Source organism: Onychostruthus taczanowskii, unplaced genomic scaffold (assembly GCF_017590055.1).
Source record: "Onychostruthus taczanowskii isolate IOZ18803 unplaced genomic scaffold, ASM1759005v1 scaffold65, whole genome shotgun sequence".
Taxonomy (NCBI): Eukaryota; Metazoa; Chordata; class Aves; order Passeriformes; family Passeridae; genus Onychostruthus; species Onychostruthus taczanowskii.
Genome location: NW_024504233.1, coordinates 4,011,182 through 4,033,084, shown reverse-complemented (window position 1 = coordinate 4,033,084; position 21,903 = coordinate 4,011,182). Strand labels below are relative to the sequence as shown.

General features: G+C 44.2%; 1 protein-coding gene across 1 annotated transcript in view; it reads right to left on the bottom strand.

Annotated features, from left to right (window-relative positions):
* Positions 1 to 1,643, bottom strand: part of RGL1 (ral guanine nucleotide dissociation stimulator like 1) — a 53,568-nt gene extending 51,925 nt beyond the window's left edge. The window contains exons 1-2 of the mRNA XM_041420717.1: positions 1,426 to 1,643; positions 586 to 696 (exon numbers count right to left, since the gene is read on the bottom strand). Coding sequence (XP_041276651.1) covers positions 586 to 696; positions 1,426 to 1,452 — 138 coding nt within the window. The 5' untranslated portion in view covers positions 1,453 to 1,643. The remainder of the gene's footprint in view (positions 1 to 585; positions 697 to 1,425) is intronic.
* Between the last annotated feature and the right edge of the window lie 20,260 nt (positions 1,644 to 21,903).

Genomic DNA, 21,903 nt, shown 5'->3' with positions numbered 1-21,903 from the left:
TTTACTTACCATTAAAGCCTTTGTGCTTTGAAAAACACTACAGAGCTGTAATTCTTACAGAAATGCAATTAATTTCTCATCTGGCTAAGAAAGCAATACAGAAATAAGACCCAAACCAATATTCCCTTAAGTTCAGAGGAAGTTCTGCTGACTTTGAGGGACCTTCACCAGTCAAAATAACATAACTATTTGTTTGGCGACCTGAGATAGCTTCCTAACAGCAGAAACGAGCCATAGTCCAGTCTGAAATAACTGTTAAATGTTCAGCTCCTCGGGCCATAAACTAAAATCCTTATTTCTGCACCAAGAATCACCTGATACAAGGCAACAGCTGGTCAAATTGTTTTTACAGGTCAAGAAAAGAGGAAGAGTCAACACAAGGAGAGTGTTATTTCAGATGACCCAGGCAGACCAGTTCAATGTTTGGTTTGTTGTTTTTTGTTTTTTTTTTTTTTTTTTTTTTTTTTTTTTTTTTTTTTTAATAATGAGAGCAGCCAATGCTAGAAGTTAATATTGTAACAATTCCTGCGGAATTCAGCTCCCTGGACGGCTCCGAAGTCCATGAGCAGCCCTCGCCTCACTTACCCCCAGCCACCTCGCTCCTTTGTTGGCAGCCTGCTGAATCTGCACTTTTTTAAGGGTGACATTGTAGACAGCTCCGTCTTCCACCTCTTCACCCCCATCCTGAAATGTGGTCTGCCAGGAAAAGGAGAAAGAAAAATAAGATGAGAAAGAACGTTCTCCCCCTTCTGCTGACCACAATCAGTCCCAGGTGCTCTGCTGCTCCCGGCAGAGCAGAGATGGGCAGCACAAAACAAACACAGCAATCAAAGCAATCCAGGATACCCTTCGGTTGAGGAACACTGGAGATATTCTTGGCAAGCTGTCCTTTCCTGTGGTATCGAGGTACCCGGACTTTCCATTTAACTGTTTTTCCCAGACTAGCACATATTTTAAATAGTTGCATAAAGTCTTCTAAGGAAAGAGTTTGGTTTTGATTAGCAGTCGTCTCTTTCTTCCCCCCTTTTCTACAGCAGTTAATCTCTTTGGCCTTTCATTTAGGGAAAGATTCGCACTTTAAAAACTGCTGAATTACTTCGGCACACAGCCTTGAATCTTTGAAGCTACAGAGCATTTAAAACACAGCGACATTTTCACTCTCTTGAGAAGGAGGGATCCGAAGCGCTTGTGATTTACTCTTCCAAAAACATTATTATTTCAAGAACAAGGAAAAATTAAAAACAAGCAGCTTCAGAGCCGGGGGAAAGGGGGTGGGGAGGGGGCACAGCACATCCCGGTACCGGGCACGACAGCCCTGGCACCGGGCACAGCATCGCCGGCACCGGGCACGGCACCGCTGGCACTGAGCATCGCCGGGCAGCGGGACCCGGGCAGGGCAGGGCAGGGCAGGGCACGGCCGGTTACCATTTTCGCTCTCCACAGCAGTTTCATCCTCGGTGGCTCGCCGGGCGCCGGGTCGGACGCGCCGCGCTTCGCCCGCCGCGGGCCGGGCCGAGCCGAGCCGAGCGGCCCCTGGGCTGCGCGGGAGGGCCGGGCCGGGGGAGGGACGGACAGACGGACGGGCAGGCAGGGGGAGGCGGCCGCGCCTGGCGCCGCCTCGGCCCGGCCCGCGCAGGGTTTCCTGTTGATGGCCCCGGCGGAGCGCCCGGCCCGGCCCGGCCGTGCCTGCGCTGCCCCGGCAGACCCCGCTCCGCAGCGCGGGCGGCGGGCACGTCCTGCCCGGCTGCCCGGGAAGCGCCTCCTCCTCATCTCCCTTCTCTTCCCCTCCTTCCCTGCCCTCCCCTCCCGCCTCTGCCGGTGCCCGCGCAGGGCGGAGGGGAGCAGGGGCGAGCGCGGGTCGGGTGTCCGGCCTGCCGTAAGGAAGGAATTTGAAGCTATGCTTAACTTTAAAAACTTACTTCTGCCACTTGGGAAGTAAGGAAATTAAAGGTTTTAGTAAGCCCTGCCCAGCAGTCGCCGGCAGTGTCCTCACTTTTATTCTGTATCGCTCACAAAGAAGCCCCCATGAGCACCTCTGTGGATGCTCTAGCTGTGGGCACCTGCGTGCTGACACGACGATCTCAAGACACCCTAAAAATCCCAATAACATCGTCCTGGCTGTCTTCAGTTACCTGCGTTTTGGACTTAAAATAGGGATGATTCAAGTGCACAAATTCCCGTGCAAGGCAACGAAAGTGCTAAGAATTGAAAGAGAGCTCAGACCTCCCAAAGCCCCGCACTAACCTCCAGCATGTTCCTGGTTTTGTTTCCACCAGCGTTAGTACCTGAGGAGCATCGCAGGCTCGGGAGCTGTCAGCACTTCTGCCTCTTAACACGAGGAACCAGAGGGAAGCAAGGAACATTATTTTCAGCTACGAAACCAAGACTGAGCTGTGCGGTCACAGGTGCCACACGTGTCATCGTGAAGTGGTGGGGAATAAACAGACATCAATAACCTGACTCAAATGTCCTGCACCTACAAATTGAAGCGTAGGTTTCCCAGAGTCCTGTGGCTTCTCCTGTAAAACTGCAAAGAGCATTCTGAATGGTTTAGATTTTGCAAACCGCTCTTCCACATCGTGATTTTAACGTGCAGAAAGCAGAGTGTGCATTGAACCCCTCGTGGCCAGCCCAGCAGGTGTGTGAGTACCTGCAGAGCAAATTGCCATTGAACAGGACCAACATACCAGCATATGCATATGCAGCCACAAGAAATGCAACACCAGAGCCAAAAAATTACTCTGAAATAAAAGCTTTTTTGTGCAATGATGTCCTGGTGCCACAGTACGTGCACTACCATCACTTTGGATGGCAGTCACAAAGCAATGGCACTTTCTCTGTTTCTTTGCTAAAAAGAAAATGGCAGTGAGTTAATACAGTGGGAAGGAGCTCCTGTATTTGGTTCAATTTAGCTTCTCTTGAATCATGTTTCAGACTGGATCCTTACAGAACACCTTATGGACAGATAAGCTCAGGACTTTTCCATTCAAGGCAGAGCACAGGCCCTCTGAGAAGTGATGTTCCTGAATCCTCCTGGCCACTGACAGGTGACTGAGAGAACCTCCATCGGGAAAGAGCAGCAGATGACCTCATACAATTTAGCAAGCAGCAGAAAGCTACCATTTTTATTCATTGGATTTGCCATTAGTCATGAACAGAGTTAGATTTTTCTTCACAGATTATTTTTAGGGAGATACAGTGCCCAGACTTTAGAAGTATTGAATTGTTTAGATTGGAAACAGCCTCTAAAATCACTGAGTCCAATCATGTCACAGTGAAAGGTTACAGAAGGGGCAGTAATCAGACATTCTATTGATAACTGTCTGCCTTGGGAAAAGGATATTTCAAAGCCCCTAAAAAATCTGCCTTATAAATGCAAAAACTGATTCTTTAATACTGAAAAAGAAAGAGAAAAAATATATGTAACATTTAATTACATGTAAAGGCCATTATATAATGTACAACCACTTATTTGAGACCAAGAGACAGAGTCTGAATGCACAGGAAAACATGCACAGGAAGACCAACCACGCTCTGATTAATCTAAAAGATGTAAAGATTTCAAGGACAGAAGGAAGCCTGAAAATGAGGAAGAAGAGTCTACAACTCAGTTTACTAGAACTGCTGTTTTTCTCTTTTAGCAGACTTTAATCACAAAACTGATCCGCACCAATGAACCATGCGGTCAACAGCATGTTAAACATTTGGTTCTTTCCAAATCATGTTCACATGCAATAACTGCATTCCTGCCATAATCTAGCCCTGTTCCTGCCCTTTTTACCGAAGCAGAATTGTTCCTCTAATACATCTGAGCACGCATTCCCTCGCACTCGCAACCAGAGAGAAGCACAAATCCACTTGTGAATGCGACTTTACACTTCTCACAGTGAAATGTTGTATAAGAGACTACTTTGAGGTCTGGAAAGCTCTGTCTGCACATCATTGACCACTTACAGCCCAACAAGGACTGGCCAACTGTGCACAGAGAAATAAGGTAGTGGCAGAGTGATGATTTTCCCTGGGTTTCAGCTGTTGCTACAGCTGGCACACAGACGCCTGCATGGGAAGACAAAGCACAAGATCTATAAAGCAGCTGGGAATAAAGAACAGCTCATCTGACTGCCCCTGCTCAGGGCCTGACAGGAGGAGAGGAGGAAACAGCAGTCAGAGATACCCAAATATGGAAAATATCTGGGAGAGCAAAGGAAAAAGAGAAAGCAACAAGGTGGTGTAAGAGTGATCCCTGATAGCTTCTCCAGGAGAGAAAGGAATCACACAGCCTAAGAGGACAAAGCCATGTATCTGAGGTGTGCATGCAGCTCACCTGCACTGGGCAAGGATGTTCCCTGGGAGATGGGAAAAAAGCCCACACCACTGTCTCTTTTTTTAAGTTAAGCCATAGTTTCAAGAAGGTCCTTTCAATGGCAGCGCCAGCTCAAGCCATTTCCACTCCTTGGTGCCTGAGTAGACCAGGAGCCAGAACTGGTTGTGTGTTGGTTATGCAAGACACTTCCTAGTAACCATGCCTTTGTAGTCAACATCTCTGTAGTATCACCTCTTTCTCCAAAGCAATGCCACCTTAAGGCATTACCTAACTGTTAATTGAAAAAAGAAAATTCCATGAGACACTCTGTTCATTCCATAGGAGATACAAGAATCCATCATATAGAATAAAAACTGTCCAAAGTGACACCCCTGCAATGGATGATGCCTTTGAAGTGAGTGCCTACAAAAGAAAATAAATCCTGTTTCTATTAAGACTATCTCATTAATTGTTATTCATCTGGTTTCTTTAAACCATATTTCGTTCTTAGTTCTTGCTTCCTGTTTATGGCACATGCTCTCAACTTGATAACTAACAGGTGCTGTGGCCTACAGTTCTGGAGATTGGAACTAAAAAAAAAAAATCATATGCAGGTGAACCACAATAGCTAGATAATGCAGACACTACAGAAATCCAAACACAAATCAGCTTTATATTGTGTTTCTTTGACATGTATCTTGGCAGCACAGAGCTCTCCACCACAGACACTACAGGAGCTTCACCTGGGAGTGTATCTTTACATTGTGCACACCCAAGCTGCAGCTTCCACTCCATTACACAGTTAGTTTGTCATGGGCTGCTTTAGAGCTGCTTAATATTCAGTGCACTGCAATCTCCTGAAGGTCCTTTATGGCACAAAGCACCTCACAGGCACATATCTCACATTTCCATCAGCACAGGCAATGCTCTGCATGTGCTGCAAGCTGATGTAGAAGGGAGCAGAGGTGAGCCAGGTCTTCCACCCGCCTCATCTGGGATTAATAAACTTGGTTATATATATTCTTTAAATGACTGAGATGCACTATGATTACACATCAGCCAGAAAAGTTGTTAGAATCAAACATTGAATTTCAGTTACAAACTACTAACTAATCAAAGTGAACAAAATGCTACATTACACACTGTATGTCTGCTTTTTGACTGTCTGCAACCTCTGCAAGCCTCACTCCTGTGCAAAAAGGAAAGCACTGCTCCCCCTTCACTCTGAAAGATGTGACAATGCAGTTGCAGCTCAGTAAAGAACCAGACACACAAGTCCATCATAATCTGTCTTCCTGAACACCAGAACCAAACAGAAGCCTTCAAGTAATTGCAAATATTAACCAGCTTCATTGTAAAATGCCAGAGGAAATGCATCAGAGCTCCCATACATAAAACTAAATTAATGTTTCATAAGGCTGCATAATTAACTATGCTAAGTCAAAAAATTATGTAGTTAAGGAAGCACATCCAGCCATCCCTGACCCTCTGATTTCACATGTGATTGCAATTAGATAGGCATGCACTGTTTCACAGGCTGTGCTGTCCAAAGAGACATAATCTCAGATCTGGGGGGCATATCTCCTTCAGGAACAGCGAGTCCCTGGACTCCCATTGGGAAAGCCTTCAAAGCAATCCTGGCTGTAAAACCAGGGGACATGGCTGGGCAAGGGCAGCCCTGCTGTGTGGTGGGGAGGAACAGCAGTGTGCTGTGTCCCTGAGCCTCTGCCTCCAGAGGGGTGCAGGCAGTGCCTGTGTGCCTCAGTCTGCGCCTAGCCCTGTCCCCACTCACCCACACCTTACCCCCACTCCCTCTCTGGGCTCCTTGGGAATGACCTGCAGGAGCAGTGGCTGCAGGTCCTGGAACTCGACTTTCAGTTCCACAAAACACCCAGAGACTTTTTGTAAACCGTAAGTGCTTCGAGAGGTCTCTTGTTGCTGTTCCCTGCCCACCTGACCCTGCGGCTTCAGAGCAATGTCTTTCTCTAATTTTGTGCTGCACAGCTCCTCAGTAAATCCTCACAGTAAATCCTCTCTGCTGTACGTTTCAGCAGCTTTGAAGGAAGGAACAACACCCTGGAGTGCATGCTGAGAACATTGTTTTCTGAGGCTCACAACTCGGTCAAATCAAAGCCAAAACCAAGGCACTTCATAGTTATGGCTATTTCAATGCCAGATTTTAGCCCACAGGCCTCAGCTACGCACACTGCAGAGCTGTTCAAAAGAAGGCAGCAAAAAGTCTTTATGGAGGGGGAAAATAGTTTTCCACTCTCCTCATATTCACAAATGGATGAAATGTTTTCACTCAAACTTTCCAAAAAGTTCACCTTTGAGTAGAGGCCAAGGGCCTTATTTGAACAATTTAAAAACTCTCTGCAAAGAATAAATACTTAATCATATAAAAAGGCACTGCTCAATTACAAATTTGACTGTGGGTAACTCTCCTGACATCAATCCCGTTGTCATGGGACCTGAATCAATCTCAGTGCTTACGCAGAACTAATAAAAATTATCCCTGCCTTCTCCAACAAAAAGTCATGGAAGATTGAGAACAGAAAGCTAATATATCCAGCAATCATTTCATCTGTACAAGAACACAACAGTGCCATAACAGAACATACCAAAAGGCCTAAGCCAAAATCTTCTTGTCACATATAAAATAAGTCAAGTGGCTCTCACATTGATACTTGAAAGATTGTCTTCACTGTGTTTCAGATCTCTTTTTCTGCACCTAAGTCAGGTTTAGTAATTAAATTGGCCATTGCACAAACATGTATTGGGTTGATTTAGCACAATGCTGATTTTCCCTCATTGCTCCCTTAGGCTGATTCTCCATAAGAAGCTTCATACTTTCAATACATTTACAAATTTATAATTTATATTATTGGCTAGTTAGTACTCAATCCTCCTCCTCATTACCAAATTACTTGCCATGGTTCCCATTCTTTTTGAGCAAGCTTCAGTTTCCAGAAAAATAAATTTAACTATTTGATTAAATGTATTCTCAAAACTTCCCTTCTGCCCTGTTTAATTTTGCTTTGATTACAGATATGCTGCACATATGCCTTTTATGGCCCTGTTACAGTATGTTTAAACAGGATAAATCTCTGTTGGCTATAAGAGTCTTCATCTCCTAATTCTGGCACAGAGTCTTTTTCATTTTTCCTCTTAAAAGAGAAATATTTCCTCCCCTAGAAGCCTGTATCACTCTGGTATCCTGTAGTCCAAGCACTCTCCAGAATTCTCTGGGCTTATTAATGATATTGGAGTGTGCTGTTTGGGATACTGGGAGTACTTCTCCTTCTGTCTGGGGCCCCTGTCCCTCTGAGCAGACCTTTGCCACTGAGCTCTGTATTTATTTCTAACCAGTTCAAAGCCCAAGGACTTAGTCCCTCCCACCCATTGGGTTATAATCAGATGGCAGCATGTCTTAGGCTTGACTCATTCCCTGCATGCACACACTTCATTTCCACAATGGGTAAATGAAGAGTTTGAATTTTAATGCTGTTCCTCCAAAATCCCTGGTGCTTGCATTTTCTTGACCTCTAAGATTAAAATAACAGGGATAAATTACTTATAAATCCTTATAATAGTTTATGTTATTTTTGCTTTTTTAGTCTAAATGATCCATATTAAATTGAAGAATTATGTTCCCCCTTTACTGTGGGACATGTTTCAGGATGCTCAGAAGTTCCTAGACCCTCATTTAAGGAGCCTGCTGAATGCCTGTCATATCAGAGAGATCTTCTGGATGCTGGAGATCGTTGCACACCATGGAAAATTTTCTCAGCCAGATCTAAAACAAAGTCTTGCAAGTTTTTTACTGACTCAAAATTTTTCCCAGCACTCAAGCAACAGTAAGCCAGAGTTGTCATCATGTTTTCTCCTCTTCACTGGGCTAAAAGGGAAATAATTCAAGGGAAGCATCAATTCATCTTATCTACAGGTCTTGATTTTTTTAATACTACATTCATTCTATCTGACTTCACCAAATCCTACAAAGATTTTATAGTCCTTCTACAGAGCCCAGGAGGCCCTATTAGACTCCTGTTAAATTAGAAAGCTTCTCCACAGCTTTCTTTTGAGCAGGGAGGAGCCACAAACAAGAGAATAGTAAAAAAATATGTAACAGATAACTTTAGAAATAGATGTAGTGGTCCCTTTGCAACCACATGATGTTTTTTCATCATACATACTCCTCAAACAATTAAAATTGCAGGGTTTTACTAACTACTGCAGCCTTGTACCCTGGAATCTCTAAATTAGAAATTGTATCTTTTGAGTGCAGTGGAATAAATCCAGGTTTGGGGAAACTGGGGTTTGGGGGTTTCAAGTTACTTTTTTCTTTGGTTGGTTTTACCTCTTCCATCTCTAAAATATCCACAGTCACATGAAACAGTCTGTACAACAGTGACTTGCCTTCTTCATCTTCCATGAGTCTTCCTCAGGGGATTGTTCTTCCATCATCTAAAAACTCTCCAGCAAATTCCACCCATAGAGAAGAAATTCTGTAACTGTTTGAAAACCAGACAAAGGCAGTTTTGAACTGCAGACAGCACCACATCTACTTCTAATGTCCATTATGTTTTCTCTCTCATGCAACACAGCAGTTGAGTAAAGTCACAGCACGGATGAGGAGGAGGCTCAGTCATGTCCATCAGATGCTGTGCCACACACAGTGGCACTCTGGTTTAATAAATGAGTGCTAAACATGTTTCTGGAAGTGGCCTATTCTGCTTGGGGAAGCAAAAATGCCTTTATCAGCATAAGTTAACTCCCATTTTTTCCCTTTCTGCTGCTGTGACCCTTGTCTTCTACCTACTGCAGGCTCTGAGCTTTCCAAAGCTCACATTCCTACACACCAGATCAGTACAAATGCAGCATCCAGGTTTCCTTTTTTGTTCACTTATTTAATACTTTTAAGACCCCTCACTTAAACTCAATCTCACTTTTTTACTCTCCTTATTTTCACTTTAGAAGCTTTTCATCTCTACTGGTGCTTCTTCTCACAGATCAATGCCTACCAGAAGCTCCCCAAGGATAAAGGCTTTGTCTTTTACATACTAACACTATACCCTTGGTATCCTTTCAAAATGATACGCCCAGCTTTGAGGAGCACCTTTATCCTGACACCAGAAATGCAGCAATGGGACAGAAGCAATATTTCCTTTACTAACAGATGTTTAAAAAATGCACAGCCCTTTTTGAGGCACATCACTAGTGGTTTATAAATACTTGCTTCTGTTGGTATTTGCCTTCACACTTTGCCCTACATCTTTCCCCTTGTTTGTTCTACCTCTGCTCTGTCCTTCGATTTCCATGCTGTGCTCTGAGACAGACTCCTGCCTACTTGCAGATGTTCCAGGAGAGGACAAACCCTCACTGTGACCTTTGGGTGCTGTTACAGTGCAAGGACAGGTTTTATGATGGATCTCTCAAGTCCAACATCCAACACTCCTGCCACTGGTGCCACTGGGATGTAGAGTAATAGAGCACAACTCACTTTGAACAAATGATCAACACCTACTAAAAATGCTGTGACTTTCTGGGAGCAGCACTAAAAAGCTAAAAAGAAATGCCTCTTGCTCCTTGGCTGCTGCTGCTGTCATCCATCTGTCACTTCCTTGAAGTGCTGCTGGTGACTTCAGCAGATTCACTTGCAAGGGAAAGGTGACAGGATTAGACCCACAGGCTGTAAACATTTCACTCCCCTCTGGGATCACCTGGCTTTATTATTATTGGCACATTGTGCTCAGGCAGCAAAGACATTCATTTAAGGATACTCGTTTCTATTTCCAGCTCTATTACATCTATTTTTGTTTGAACTTATTTAAAGGCAACATTATCAACCCAGGAACAAAAGGCAGGAAGGAGATGGAAGCCCACAATGCTCTAGACAATGACAGGAAACAACCTGTGTTTTGACAGTTCCCCCAATTCTCTTCCAGATGATCTTTACCAAAGAAATAGACAAAGTCCAAAAAGCAAAATAAAACCCAAAACCTTGTGAAGAGGAAATCCTCTTGTATAGGTGCTAACAGAGTGGAAAATTTTAGAGAAAATTCAGGTCTAGCATCTAGCCTACTGACGCCTTACTTAGCAAACTAAACCCTATCCATTGTACTGGGATGACATACTTGTACTTCTAAGGTTTTACAGAAAAACTTCCTCAACAAAACCCAAGACCTTCAGATCTGGCCAAAGTTGAACACTGCTATGCAAAATTGTAACAAAAGCTGGCGCAGAAGCCACTGTTTTGTTCTGTGGAGATCGGCTGGAAACACAGGAATAAACAGGATGGAAGAGCCTCTTTTCAGGGGCATATTATAAACAAGAAATTAATTGTGCAATATGTTACTATGCTCAGGGAGGTGAGCTGGACTGGAAATCAAAACCTAGAGTAGATAATCATAAAATGTGCATTAAAAACCATTAAACCACACACAAAAAAGTCAAGGAGTATTAAATTCTTTCACTTTGGGTTATACAACGAACACTGAGAGATCCATGGAGGAACATTTCTGCTAATGTTACTCTCTACTTGTCCACAGCTGAATTATCAGGGCATATATATGCACTAGATAGGCAATTTTTTCAGTCCTGGTGTACCCACACCTATCTTCTGCATTACAGGAATTTTGCAACATCCTCAAAAAAATGAGCTTAAACATACAATCTTTCATTCACAAATCAGTTCTGACCTGAAGGCACCTTGCTAGAGAGGCCTATTCAAACTGCAAGGCAAGTCTTTGGCAACAGTGCCAGCAAGAACACAAGAAAGAGTCAAATATTACAAAGTAATACAGAAATACAAATAAAGTGGTCACCAGTGCACTGAGGAATGGAATAAAACATCCAATGCATTCCCCATCCAGCACCAGACAGCACCAGGTCCCAGTATATTTCAGTTATTACAGATTTATCCTGGATTAAACCTGCAACAAGAAGTGAAATGGTTCCACATCTTCCTCTTCCCCCAAATACATGTCAATTATTCTTTATGGATTGTTTTCTAAACCTTTCCTTTGCAAAGCAAAAAGAAAGCAAAGAAGCCACAACCTTATCTTTTTTCTTAAGAAATAAAAGGGAATTTCAGCTCCAGCGGTGCAAGCAGCCAGCCGTGCATTCATCACCACAACGTGGCATGATGTGTCACTTGAGCATTTGGCACCCACTTAAGAAAAGGAATTCTGCTTATTTTTGTTCCACTGGCTAGTCCAAAACCAAGTGCAAAGTTGCATAATCCCTCCAATTCTATTGGAGAAGTAACAGTCAGAACCAAGATCCACGGAAAAGGGAAGAAAAAAAGGGAAAAAACATCCCAGCCCTCTTTTCTGGGTAAGATGTTACAAATTAAGAAGCAAGAGCTCTGTAGAGAAAGCACTGCTCTTACTCTCCCAGGCAGGATTCTTGCTCTTCCAAGTGGACTCCAGACTTCATGCATTTCTTTCCCTCTCTCCCTTCCTCCCCCAACCCTTGATGACAGTATTTGGCAGGAACTTCTAATTAAAAAAAAAAAAAAAACAACAAACACCAGACTGCCTTTGTGCTACCCCAGCAAACCTCTCTGGGGAAATGATGTTCTTTGCTCAGCAATTCCTGTTCAGCACAGAATGCTAGCACGAGGAAAGCAGCTGGAGTGACTTCCTAGTCTCCATTCAGGCCTGGCAGCCTCAGAACAAAGCCTTACAAAAAGAGGGGCTGAGACCAGCAAAGAATCACTGACAAAGGGGCGCACAAGGACTCTGGTAAGATCTTATTTCCAGCGCTCTCACAACTACACAGGACTCAGTAACAACTTGAGCCACCAGAGGCCTGGAAAAGTCAAGGGATGGTTGTGGAGAATTCTGTGGCTGCAATCCCAACAGCTGCCGTGCAGACACGTAAGGATATTGTCCAGTTTAGTCTGAACACCAAGAGATTTACTGCAAATCCCTTCCCACAAGCAATTCTAACAATGCAGCTATCGCCACATCTCCCAGGCCTTCAAGACTTGTTTTGATGGACATTACTTTTTTTCCCGAGAAACATTTTGCCTGTTTACAAGTGCGTGGAAAGCCAAAGTTTAATCCAAGGATTGCAGCCATGAAATCCTCCTATTCTCAAGCAGACCGCTCCCCGAGCTTTAATTTGAAAATCCATATATTACTTGCTAATTTCCTTATGATTAAATACCAAAATCCAAAGCATCTGAGATCATAGCTGAGTTCTGGAAGAGACCCAAGAGTTAAATCTCCAGGGAGGTCAAGCAAGGCTGATAATTGGGTTCAGACAGGGATATATATTTGGGTTTTTATGACAGTGATACTGGATAACACTCCAGCCTTGCCTTTTCCCCTCCTTTTCAGCTTCACTAATTTCTTCCTTTTAAGAAAAGATGACCTTTTTACTTGCCTCTCATCACTAATCAGATCTAGATAACACTGACTAACCTTTGCTACTGACGGTCCAGTGAGGGGGGAGAAGGGAACAGTGTTGCCCCTCCAAGGCAATTTAACTTCAGTTTGAAGGTCTGCCCTTTTCCTGAGGCTGTGTCACCACAACACTCTCACGATGGCATCTCCATAACAGGATGGGTCCCCTTCCTCCTCTCCCACCTCCTTTTCTTTAATCACCATGGATTTCCTTCCCTGTAACCTTGTTGCCAGCTCTCAGTCTACTCAGTGGACAAATGACAGATTCCTCTGGTTCAGGCTGCAGTTGAGGGACGAGGAAAGCAGTTCCTCTAATAGTATTTAGACAAGAAGGATGGAAAAAACAATCCAAAGGAATATTCAACTCATTAAATGTTGATTAACATAAAAATACATTAAAGGAATGCCCTGCAGGTAACATAGAAGGCATTAATGAACTTGTTCCTACATGTTTAATCAAAAATCTTAAGAAAGTACATGTATCGCGTTCATGTTATGACTAGTTCCAGGAGCAGCCCTCTCCCAGAACAATCCTATGGCAGCAAATCCTCTGCCTGTGCTAACCTGCCCTCTCTAATCTTTGTTGGTCTCTGTGCTCATGCAAGAACAGAATACACCACCCAGATCAAACACAGATATTAAACAGGTATGCTAAAAAAAGAGAATCCACAGCAAAACTTAATTAGTCTCCAGGGGAGGGAGACACCAGGGACTATGGAATCCCTTCCCAGGACATTATGGTGCTTATTGCTGGAAAAGTGTCTTATCTAGGTCACTGTTTTGCCTTTACCTGCTCAATTATTTGAGGAATTGTTTTACAGTCTCCTTTGAATTAGGTATTCAGGCCAGCAACAGTGCAAAGTGGGGAAAAGGGTATCTTTAAAAATGGTTAATGAAGACCAAATGGGAGCAGTAAACCCTGAACCTCAGTACTCCCTGCCCATGGCAGGCAGCTGGAACTACATGACCTTCAAGGTCCCTTCCACCCCAAACCATTCTGTGACCCTCTGACAGCCTATTTAGCTCCTGCAATTACTGTGTTGCCCTTAAGCCAATTTCCAGCAGAAAAATGCCAGCAGTCCCCAAGCTACAGCCACAGCTACAGCTGGACTGCAGCTTCCCAAGCTGAGGCAACTTTGGTGGAACATGTGACATTTCCTAAATTCCTCCTCTGTCAAGGAGGTCCTGCAGGTAGAGCTGAGACAGGAATAAATCTTTCCACCTGTTGTTTTCCTTATAATAATGGGGGTGGTGGTGAGTATAATACATGAACATATATATATATATATATATGTGTGTGTGTGTGTGTCTATTTTTTTTTTCCAGGGCTGCTGTTTTCTATTAAGGGGAACCTCACAGGGCTGTGTCATTTCCTAATTAATAATAGAATAATTATTATCTACACAGGCCAACTTTAAAAAAATATATTTATACTTTAGAGCAGTGTTTTCACTTTGTGATTCAATGTCTTTGTTAATATACATGTAGAATGGGACAAGTGAAGTATAGAACATTATTGCCCAGCAAACAGAGGTTTTTTATGCAATAATGAAATGGCTTGGAAGGGACATTAAAGATCATCTCATTCCACCCCTGCAGGGCCATCATCCTCTATTCCAAGTTGCTCCAAGCCCCATCCAACCTGGCCTTGGACATTTCCAGGGCTGGAAGGGATGCAGGAATGGGATATAATCACTTAGGGTCACTTGGAAAGGGGAATGTGGGCAGAAGAGAAATACCTACAAAGCCCCAGCCTGGTTTTTGGTACATAAGCAGCAGGGCAAAATGAAAACCCCAAAACATCCAAATATAATAAACTGCCTGAAGAAAAACAGTCATTAAATCAAACACACAGCAAGTACTACATATACGTAGGAAAATAAATACATCTTGCCTTCACCTGTGCAGTCTGACTTCATTCAGAGCAAAGCTGGCAGAAGCAGCTTAAACCCAAATTCCATATTGATGTAAATGAGGATCATACCTGCAGCAGCCATAGAACAGGGGCTGCCAGACCCTCAGCTCTGGGCAGGACTTGCCCACCATGTGTGCTGCATAACTCAGGTGGCTCTGGGGGTCTCCAAATGCCTGAAAATGGGCACACAGAGCTGCCCCACACACATCAAAGGAGCTGGAGTGAATTCCCCTCCTCCATACTGGATACATCACTGTATTCAACCATGACATAAAAGAAAAAAGTTGGCTTTCCTTCCTCTTGAAAAGGGAAATAGCAATACCCTGAAATCACATGGCTTCCAGGCAGCTTCCCAAGCACACTTTATTTTCATTGACTAAAGTAATGCACAACAATGGCAATTGAAAGCAGATTTTCCTACACTATAAAAAGTCTTATTCTATTAGAAAACAGCAAGTCTTAAAACGTGTTATTTAGCCAACACCCATCCCTACATAGTGAAAGAAAATGGGGTATCCAGATAGAGAAATATGAGTTGTTTAGGATGCCCAGGCTCACAGTATTCCCAGCAACTCTGGGTGTTCCCAAAGCACACCAAACTCTGCCTCCTCTTTTTTCTTGACATACAGCCAGCATTTTTCAGTTTGATAGGAATCACCAGGCAGCTGCTCTGGAAGGAGGAGATGGTAGGTGTAATTCCTGCCCTGGTAATCAGGATTTGCCTGGTGTACTCTGTGAACAGAGTCACAGCTCCAGGGGGTTTTCTGCCAGCACAGCTCTCCTCATTCCTAGAGAAGAGCGTGAAAGGAGACAGCTGGAAATGCAATCAGATTTGGACTGAACATTGGTGCAATATTCTATATGTACAGGGCCCATAGTCCACACCAAAATTAAAATGACCCTTACTGTCTGTCTCACAGCACTTAGGCCAGTAATTGGTAAAACTTTCCCTGGTCCTGTGCTTCTGGAAACCATCCAAACTCCACTGATCAGCATGGAAGCAAATCTGTGTGCACACTAATCATTTGACCCCAAATCTTAAATTATTTTCTGAATTGGTATTTTCTGGGAATGAAATATGTCTCTTTGAGTCCCAAGAATCATCTTTATTTTAAAGTGAAAGAAGATGAAGCAGAATATTATATATATATATATATAAAATGTGTGTGTGTGTGTGTGAAATATATATGTTATGTGCAATATAGGAAAGGTCTCGTCTCCTTCCATCTCTAAACTTTCATTTTCTTCCTCCATATTTTCAATCTGTAAACACAGGCTCTTGGCAAGTTCCCTGGTTCTTTCTTAGGGCAAGAGGAAATCTGTCCAATTGTTTGACAAACAAAGCATCCTGATAACATTTTATAATTAACATATAAGAATTTCTCCAATGTGGCCACACTCAATAGAATGGGATTATTTTTTCTTTTAATAATCAAAATCCTGGGTTATTTCTGTAATTTTTCCTTATGATTTTTACTGTCCTAAAATTTAACCTGGTTACCCTGTCTATGGCATGTAAATGTCTTTATTTGCCATTTCCCTTACAGACTGCTTTCTGCTCTGTGGGTTTCAATTCTACTCTTAATAGACAGAAAAGGGAAAACCACTTCTTTTTAGGCATATAGAAAGGGAAACAATCAAGATAACAAAGCCCTGGAAAAATCTCTGGAAGTGAGGTGATAATTGCAATCACTTTGAGGCTAAACAAGCCACATGAGGCAAATTTGCTGGAATGGTTTTGCGAAAGTCTGACTTTCAGAGGAGCTCAAGCAGGAAACATTCCCAGCTCAGGACCTAAAACCTGGCTAATCTTTATGGCCCCTTGGCAGAGTGCGGAGCACCAGGGCCCGCTCCAGAGCCAGGAGCAGCGCTCCTGTGGCACGAGATGTCCCACGGCCTCTTGTGTTCAATGAGCTGGAGAGCAGGCAGTGGGGCTCAGATTGTCTGGATATGGTTATGAGCAGCTGTGGGCAGATCTTGCTTCTTCCCTCATATCCTTTGTTTCTTATTTTTTAAACCTTAGGGCTGCACAGGAACGTCAAGTAATTACAGGGCCATGTGACTGCTCTGGACTTTGAACGCAGATAAACTCCCTACTGAATGAAAACGTGTAAAATGCTTCCAGCAGAGATTACTTTGCACCAGGCTGTACTAAGAAATGCAGCAGAATTTCAACACTCACATTTCAGAGGCACGAAAGAGAGGAACCATCCTTGTCCTGAGTGCAGCCTTCGGGGGAGGCTCCAGAGCGTGCCTCCCTTTCCCCCCATACTCACAGCAACACTTCTACCAGCCTGTGGAAGCAGATCATGGCTTACTTTGGGGAATCCAACACCCTGATTCCATATAATCACACATCAGCTTCTGTCTAATCAATGCACACAATTTTGCTTCCAAAAGACATCTTCAGAAATCCCAAAATCACACATTTAAATCAGTAAAATCAGGTCCAAGCTAGCCACGTTGGGATGGATCAGAATTTCTGCATGCTTTTTAGCCTGGAGACATACCAAGTTTATCTAACATTTGGATAAAGAAAAAGAAAATCCCAGCCCTGATCATTAGGGTGTTTTTCCCTAGATGCAGAACATATGGCTTGGACCTTGGCTCATTTCCAGACAGAGTCATTAGAGACTGTTTTCCCTGTGGCTTTCACTGGATAAAGCATTCCTCTCCAGCTCCTCCTCTGAACATTTGTACCTTGTCATGGGGCACTTATCACTACCTCCCGCCCTCTGCCCCAGACAGGCATTTTAGCAGTTAAATAATTTCTAAAGTTTTAGTTATATCCCAGTCCCCTCCAAATATAGTTGGGAGGGGCAGAGGTAGAATTATAATTTTAAGTATAATTGGACAGATGGAGATATAGATGGATGAATGGATAGATAGATAGATAGATAGATAGATAGGGAGATATAGATGGATGAATAGATAGATAGATAGATAGATAGATAGATGTAAACATGGATCTGTTAACACTCCTTTTGAGTTCCTAGGGACCCATCAGACACTATCTCCTGTATCAGAATGGTGGCTCAAGGAGAGGGACAGCATTGGCAAAGGAGTCAAAGGCTGGTGCTGCACATCCAGAAATGCACTTTGGTTGTGGGAACACTCTTCCAATTAATCCATCCAACGGGGCAGTCTGGGATTTGACTCCCATCCTGCAAGGATGTGATACTGTTGATTGAGGAGATATTGAAATTTTGATGGGTTTTGAGCAGGGCAAAGCACCAAGCAAAGAAAAAGAGGCAAGTTTCAGGGGGAGATGTAACATTTCCAGTGCCTCTGGTTGAAAACCTCTAGAGAACTTAAGCGGAGCTGGAGAAGCAATCGCTCCATCGGGCAGAAAACAACACACATGCCTGAGGTGCGACATTGCCATCATGTGGCCGTCCCACCTCTGCAGGGACACCAGCAGGGACAAGAGGAATGGGAATGTTATCCCAGTCGCAGCTTTTTCAATTGTCTTTAGCACCGGCAGCCTGCAGGAGAGCTGGCGGGGGGTGACACCCTCTGCTGACACCCCTCTCCAAAGAAAAACACTCCTTTCTCCAGAGCTGCCCTCCTTTATGCCAGGGAGCAGAGGCATTTTCCATCTCCCGAGGCACAGCACTGCCAGGGTGACGCTGCACCGCACAGAACAGAGCAGCACTGACCATCCAAAATGTACAGAAACACCAGAAATGACAAGTGGAACATTCCTGACCTCAGGAAGCCAATCTTTAGCAGAAATCTGAATGAGAACAGCACAATGGTCTGGAGGAGGAAGGAACTGCAGCGCATATATATGCAAAAAATATATGAGGACAATATACAGAAGTTAGTATAGAGTCAGGAGTGGAAAGCAAAGCAAATTAAGAAAATTATGAATTTGAGGAAAAAATTAAATACTGACAGAGGGCAAAACAGGGTGGAATGCAAAAGTGAACTGTGATAAATATGGAGATGGCAATATTTTACAGTGGAGCAGCAACAGAGTTAAACTGGATCCAGGAATGATGAGGGGCAATGAGAGCAGTAGTGTAGACAAATAATTTCCTACTTGAGCCAAAAGATGTTCATCCACACAAAATTTGTGTTTGCCTTCCTCTGGAATCCTGGTACAAATCATGATTGAGCTTACTCACAGAATGGCTCACTGCTTCCTGGAATTACAGCCTCAGGGAGGGGGACACAAACTTCCTAAGAAAGGGAAAACCTTGGTGCAGAAGTACAACAGGAGTTTTCTGTCCAGCTGGCACACCAGACAGATAAACACACAAATCATTTGGAAAGAAACTCAGTTGGACATTCCTTAGAACACCCAGATTTCAGCTACAACAATCTTGTAGCAAAACTTCACTAATAAAAAAGGGCAATAGTATCGCTTGGGAAATGAAAAAAAAATATATATATATTGACAGGCACAGAAGAGCAGCTCAACTCCCACAGATGCCTGCCCCACAAAGGCAAATTCTGTTTGTGTCCCTGTCTCCCAGAAACTGGCACCTGGAAACATCTAAAAGAACCTGCCTGCTGTCACCATCTCAGCCGGGAAAGATCTTTCTGCACTAAACTGCCCAGACCAGGGAGGAACCTTCTTCTGCACCACAGGATTTGCAGAGAAAGACTGCAAGAGCCCAAAAGTGGAAAGTTAAAAAGCCACTGAAGGAAATCAGATAAATATTTGCAATTACCCTGAGCTGGACCTGCTGACATGGTAATTGCACCTTTTTAAGTTCTTTTTTTGATGTTGTTTGCATGATTTTTTGCCATATTGAATCATGGAATGATCTGTAACGATCATTAAAAGTGTGGCTGTTTCTATTGAGCAGTTTCTCCTCTCTAGGGTACAAGAGAAATTTTTACTCATTTTTTTAGCAAAAAGGCTGATTTGTGAATAATGCCCCCAGGCACCAAGAGTTTTGTTCTGTCTACCATCAACCAAGTTTCCATAAGCTGCTACAAGTTTCAGTAGCTTTTTGAAGACACTGTCCACTATTATTTATGTATAACACACTTTGTGTGTGGCATCAGAGGGGCAGCCCCTCACCACCCAGCTCTTCAGCAGGTACACAAAACCAACATCAAATTAACCTGACAGAAATTAAAACATCTTTTAGGACAGCCTTTCCCCAAGGGAAAGGCAGGGGAAGCCAGCTGGACAGCAGAATTTAAAGACTTTTTCTTCTCTCAGCCAGCCTCCCAACAGCCTTTCCCAGCCATGGAAGGCAGTCTGCTTCCTCTGATGACTCCAAGCCAAGGAGGGCTTTTCCCAGGTGCATTTCTGCCCTCTCAGAGGGAACAACTATACCCCAGACCCAGAAATATGGTAAGGCATTTAAAAATGCCAAAGGAATAATTCAGTGGAAGTCCTGATTCTGAAGTGTTTCCCTGTGGTACACACCTGCTCTGAGGATGGCACAGATCCATCCAATTTTTGGTGTGAAACTGAGATCACAGATGGCAAAAAACACCAATAGAGTCCCCTCCTGCCAAATTTAACCAGTGGAGCAACTGTGGGTCTCAGATAATGGGTTATGAACATACTTTGGTTTTAATCCTCTGCCTCTTAAACCAGAGCAGTAAACCTGAACCTCAGTACTCCCTGCCCATGGCAGGCAGCTGGAACTACATGACCTTCAAGGTCCCTTCCAACCCAAACCATTCTGTGACCCTCTGACAGCCTATTTAGCTCCTGCAATTACTGTGTTGCCCTTAAGCCAATTTCCAGCAGAAAAATGCCAGCAGTCCCCAAGCTACAGCCACAGCTACAGCTGGACTGCAGCTTCCCAAGCTGAGGCAACTTTGGTGGAACATGTGACATTTCCTAAATTCCTCCTCTGTCAAGGAGGTCCTGCAGGTAGGGCTGATACAGGAATAAATCTTCCCACCTGCTGTTTTCCTCATAATAAGGGGGGTGGTGGTGGGTGTAATATATGTGTATATATATAAATATAAATATATATATATATATACACATATATATATATACATATATATATATATATATATATATATATATATATATATATATATATATATATATATATATATATATATATATATATATATGTACACGTATATGTGTGTGCGTCTTTTTTTTTCCCCAGGGCTGCTGTTTTCTATTAAGAGGAACCTCATAGGGCTGTGCCATTTCCTAATTAATAATAGAATAGTTATTATCTATGCAGGCCAAGTGTAACTTTAAAAAAATAGCAGTCAGGCTGAGGCTATTTTTTAACCGACAAGGTCACTGTGTGCTGTTGGAGCAGAAGCTCCCTGAGCAGCCTGAGCAGGGCAGCTGTGACCTCACCTGGAGCACACGGGTCCTGCCCAGCCTGGCACTGTCCTGGGGGGGACAGAGGGACCCAGACAAGCTCGGGAAGAGGCTTGTGGGAGTCTCATGGAATTTAACAAGGCCAAGTGCTGGTGCTGCACCTGGGTCGGGGCAACCCTGTGGTCAACCCAGTCTTGGAGGAGCATTTGGAGCAGCCCTGGGAGAAGGACTTGGGGGTGCTGGGGGTGAGAGCTGGAGCTGCCCCAGCCCTGAACCCCTGCCCTGGGCTGAGCCCCCAGCCTGGGCAGCAGGGCAGGGGGATTCTGCCCCTGAGCTCAGGTGAGACCCCACCTGCAGAGCTGCCCCAGCACAGGGAGGAGCTGGAGCCGCTGGAGAGAGCCCAGGGGAGGCACCAGGATGGTCAGAGGGATGGAGCAGCTCTGCTGGGAGGAAAGGCTGGGAGAGCTGGGATTGTTCAGCCTGGAGAGGAGAAGCTTTGGGGTGACCTCACTGGGGCCCTGTGGTACCTGAAGGAGTACATGATGGGAATCATGAGGATGCACTATTTACACGGGCCTGGAATGACACAACAAGCAGGAATGGCTTCAGAGTCACAGTCAGAGCAGGGTGACAGCAACATCAAGGTTGTGACTTCAGTGCCAGTATGGGCCATTTACTTAAGAACTGGATTCAAGGATGCTTGTGGATCTTTTCCAACTCAGAATATTCTGTGAATCTGTGAAACTTCAGACTGAAAGAGAGTAAGTTTAGATTGGCTGTTGAGAAGAAGTTGTTGGGAAGGGTGAGGGCCTGGCTCAGGGTGCCCAGAGAAGCTGCGGCCGCCCCATCTCTGGAAGTGTCCAAGGCCGGGCAGGACGGGGACTGGAGCAATCTGGGCCCGGCGGAGGTGTCTCTGCCGGTGCAGGGTGGGTGGGATGGCTCCAAGGCCGCTTCCAGCGCAGGCCGCCCGCTCCCTGGCCGCGCTGCGCCGGCGCCGCTCGGGGCGGGG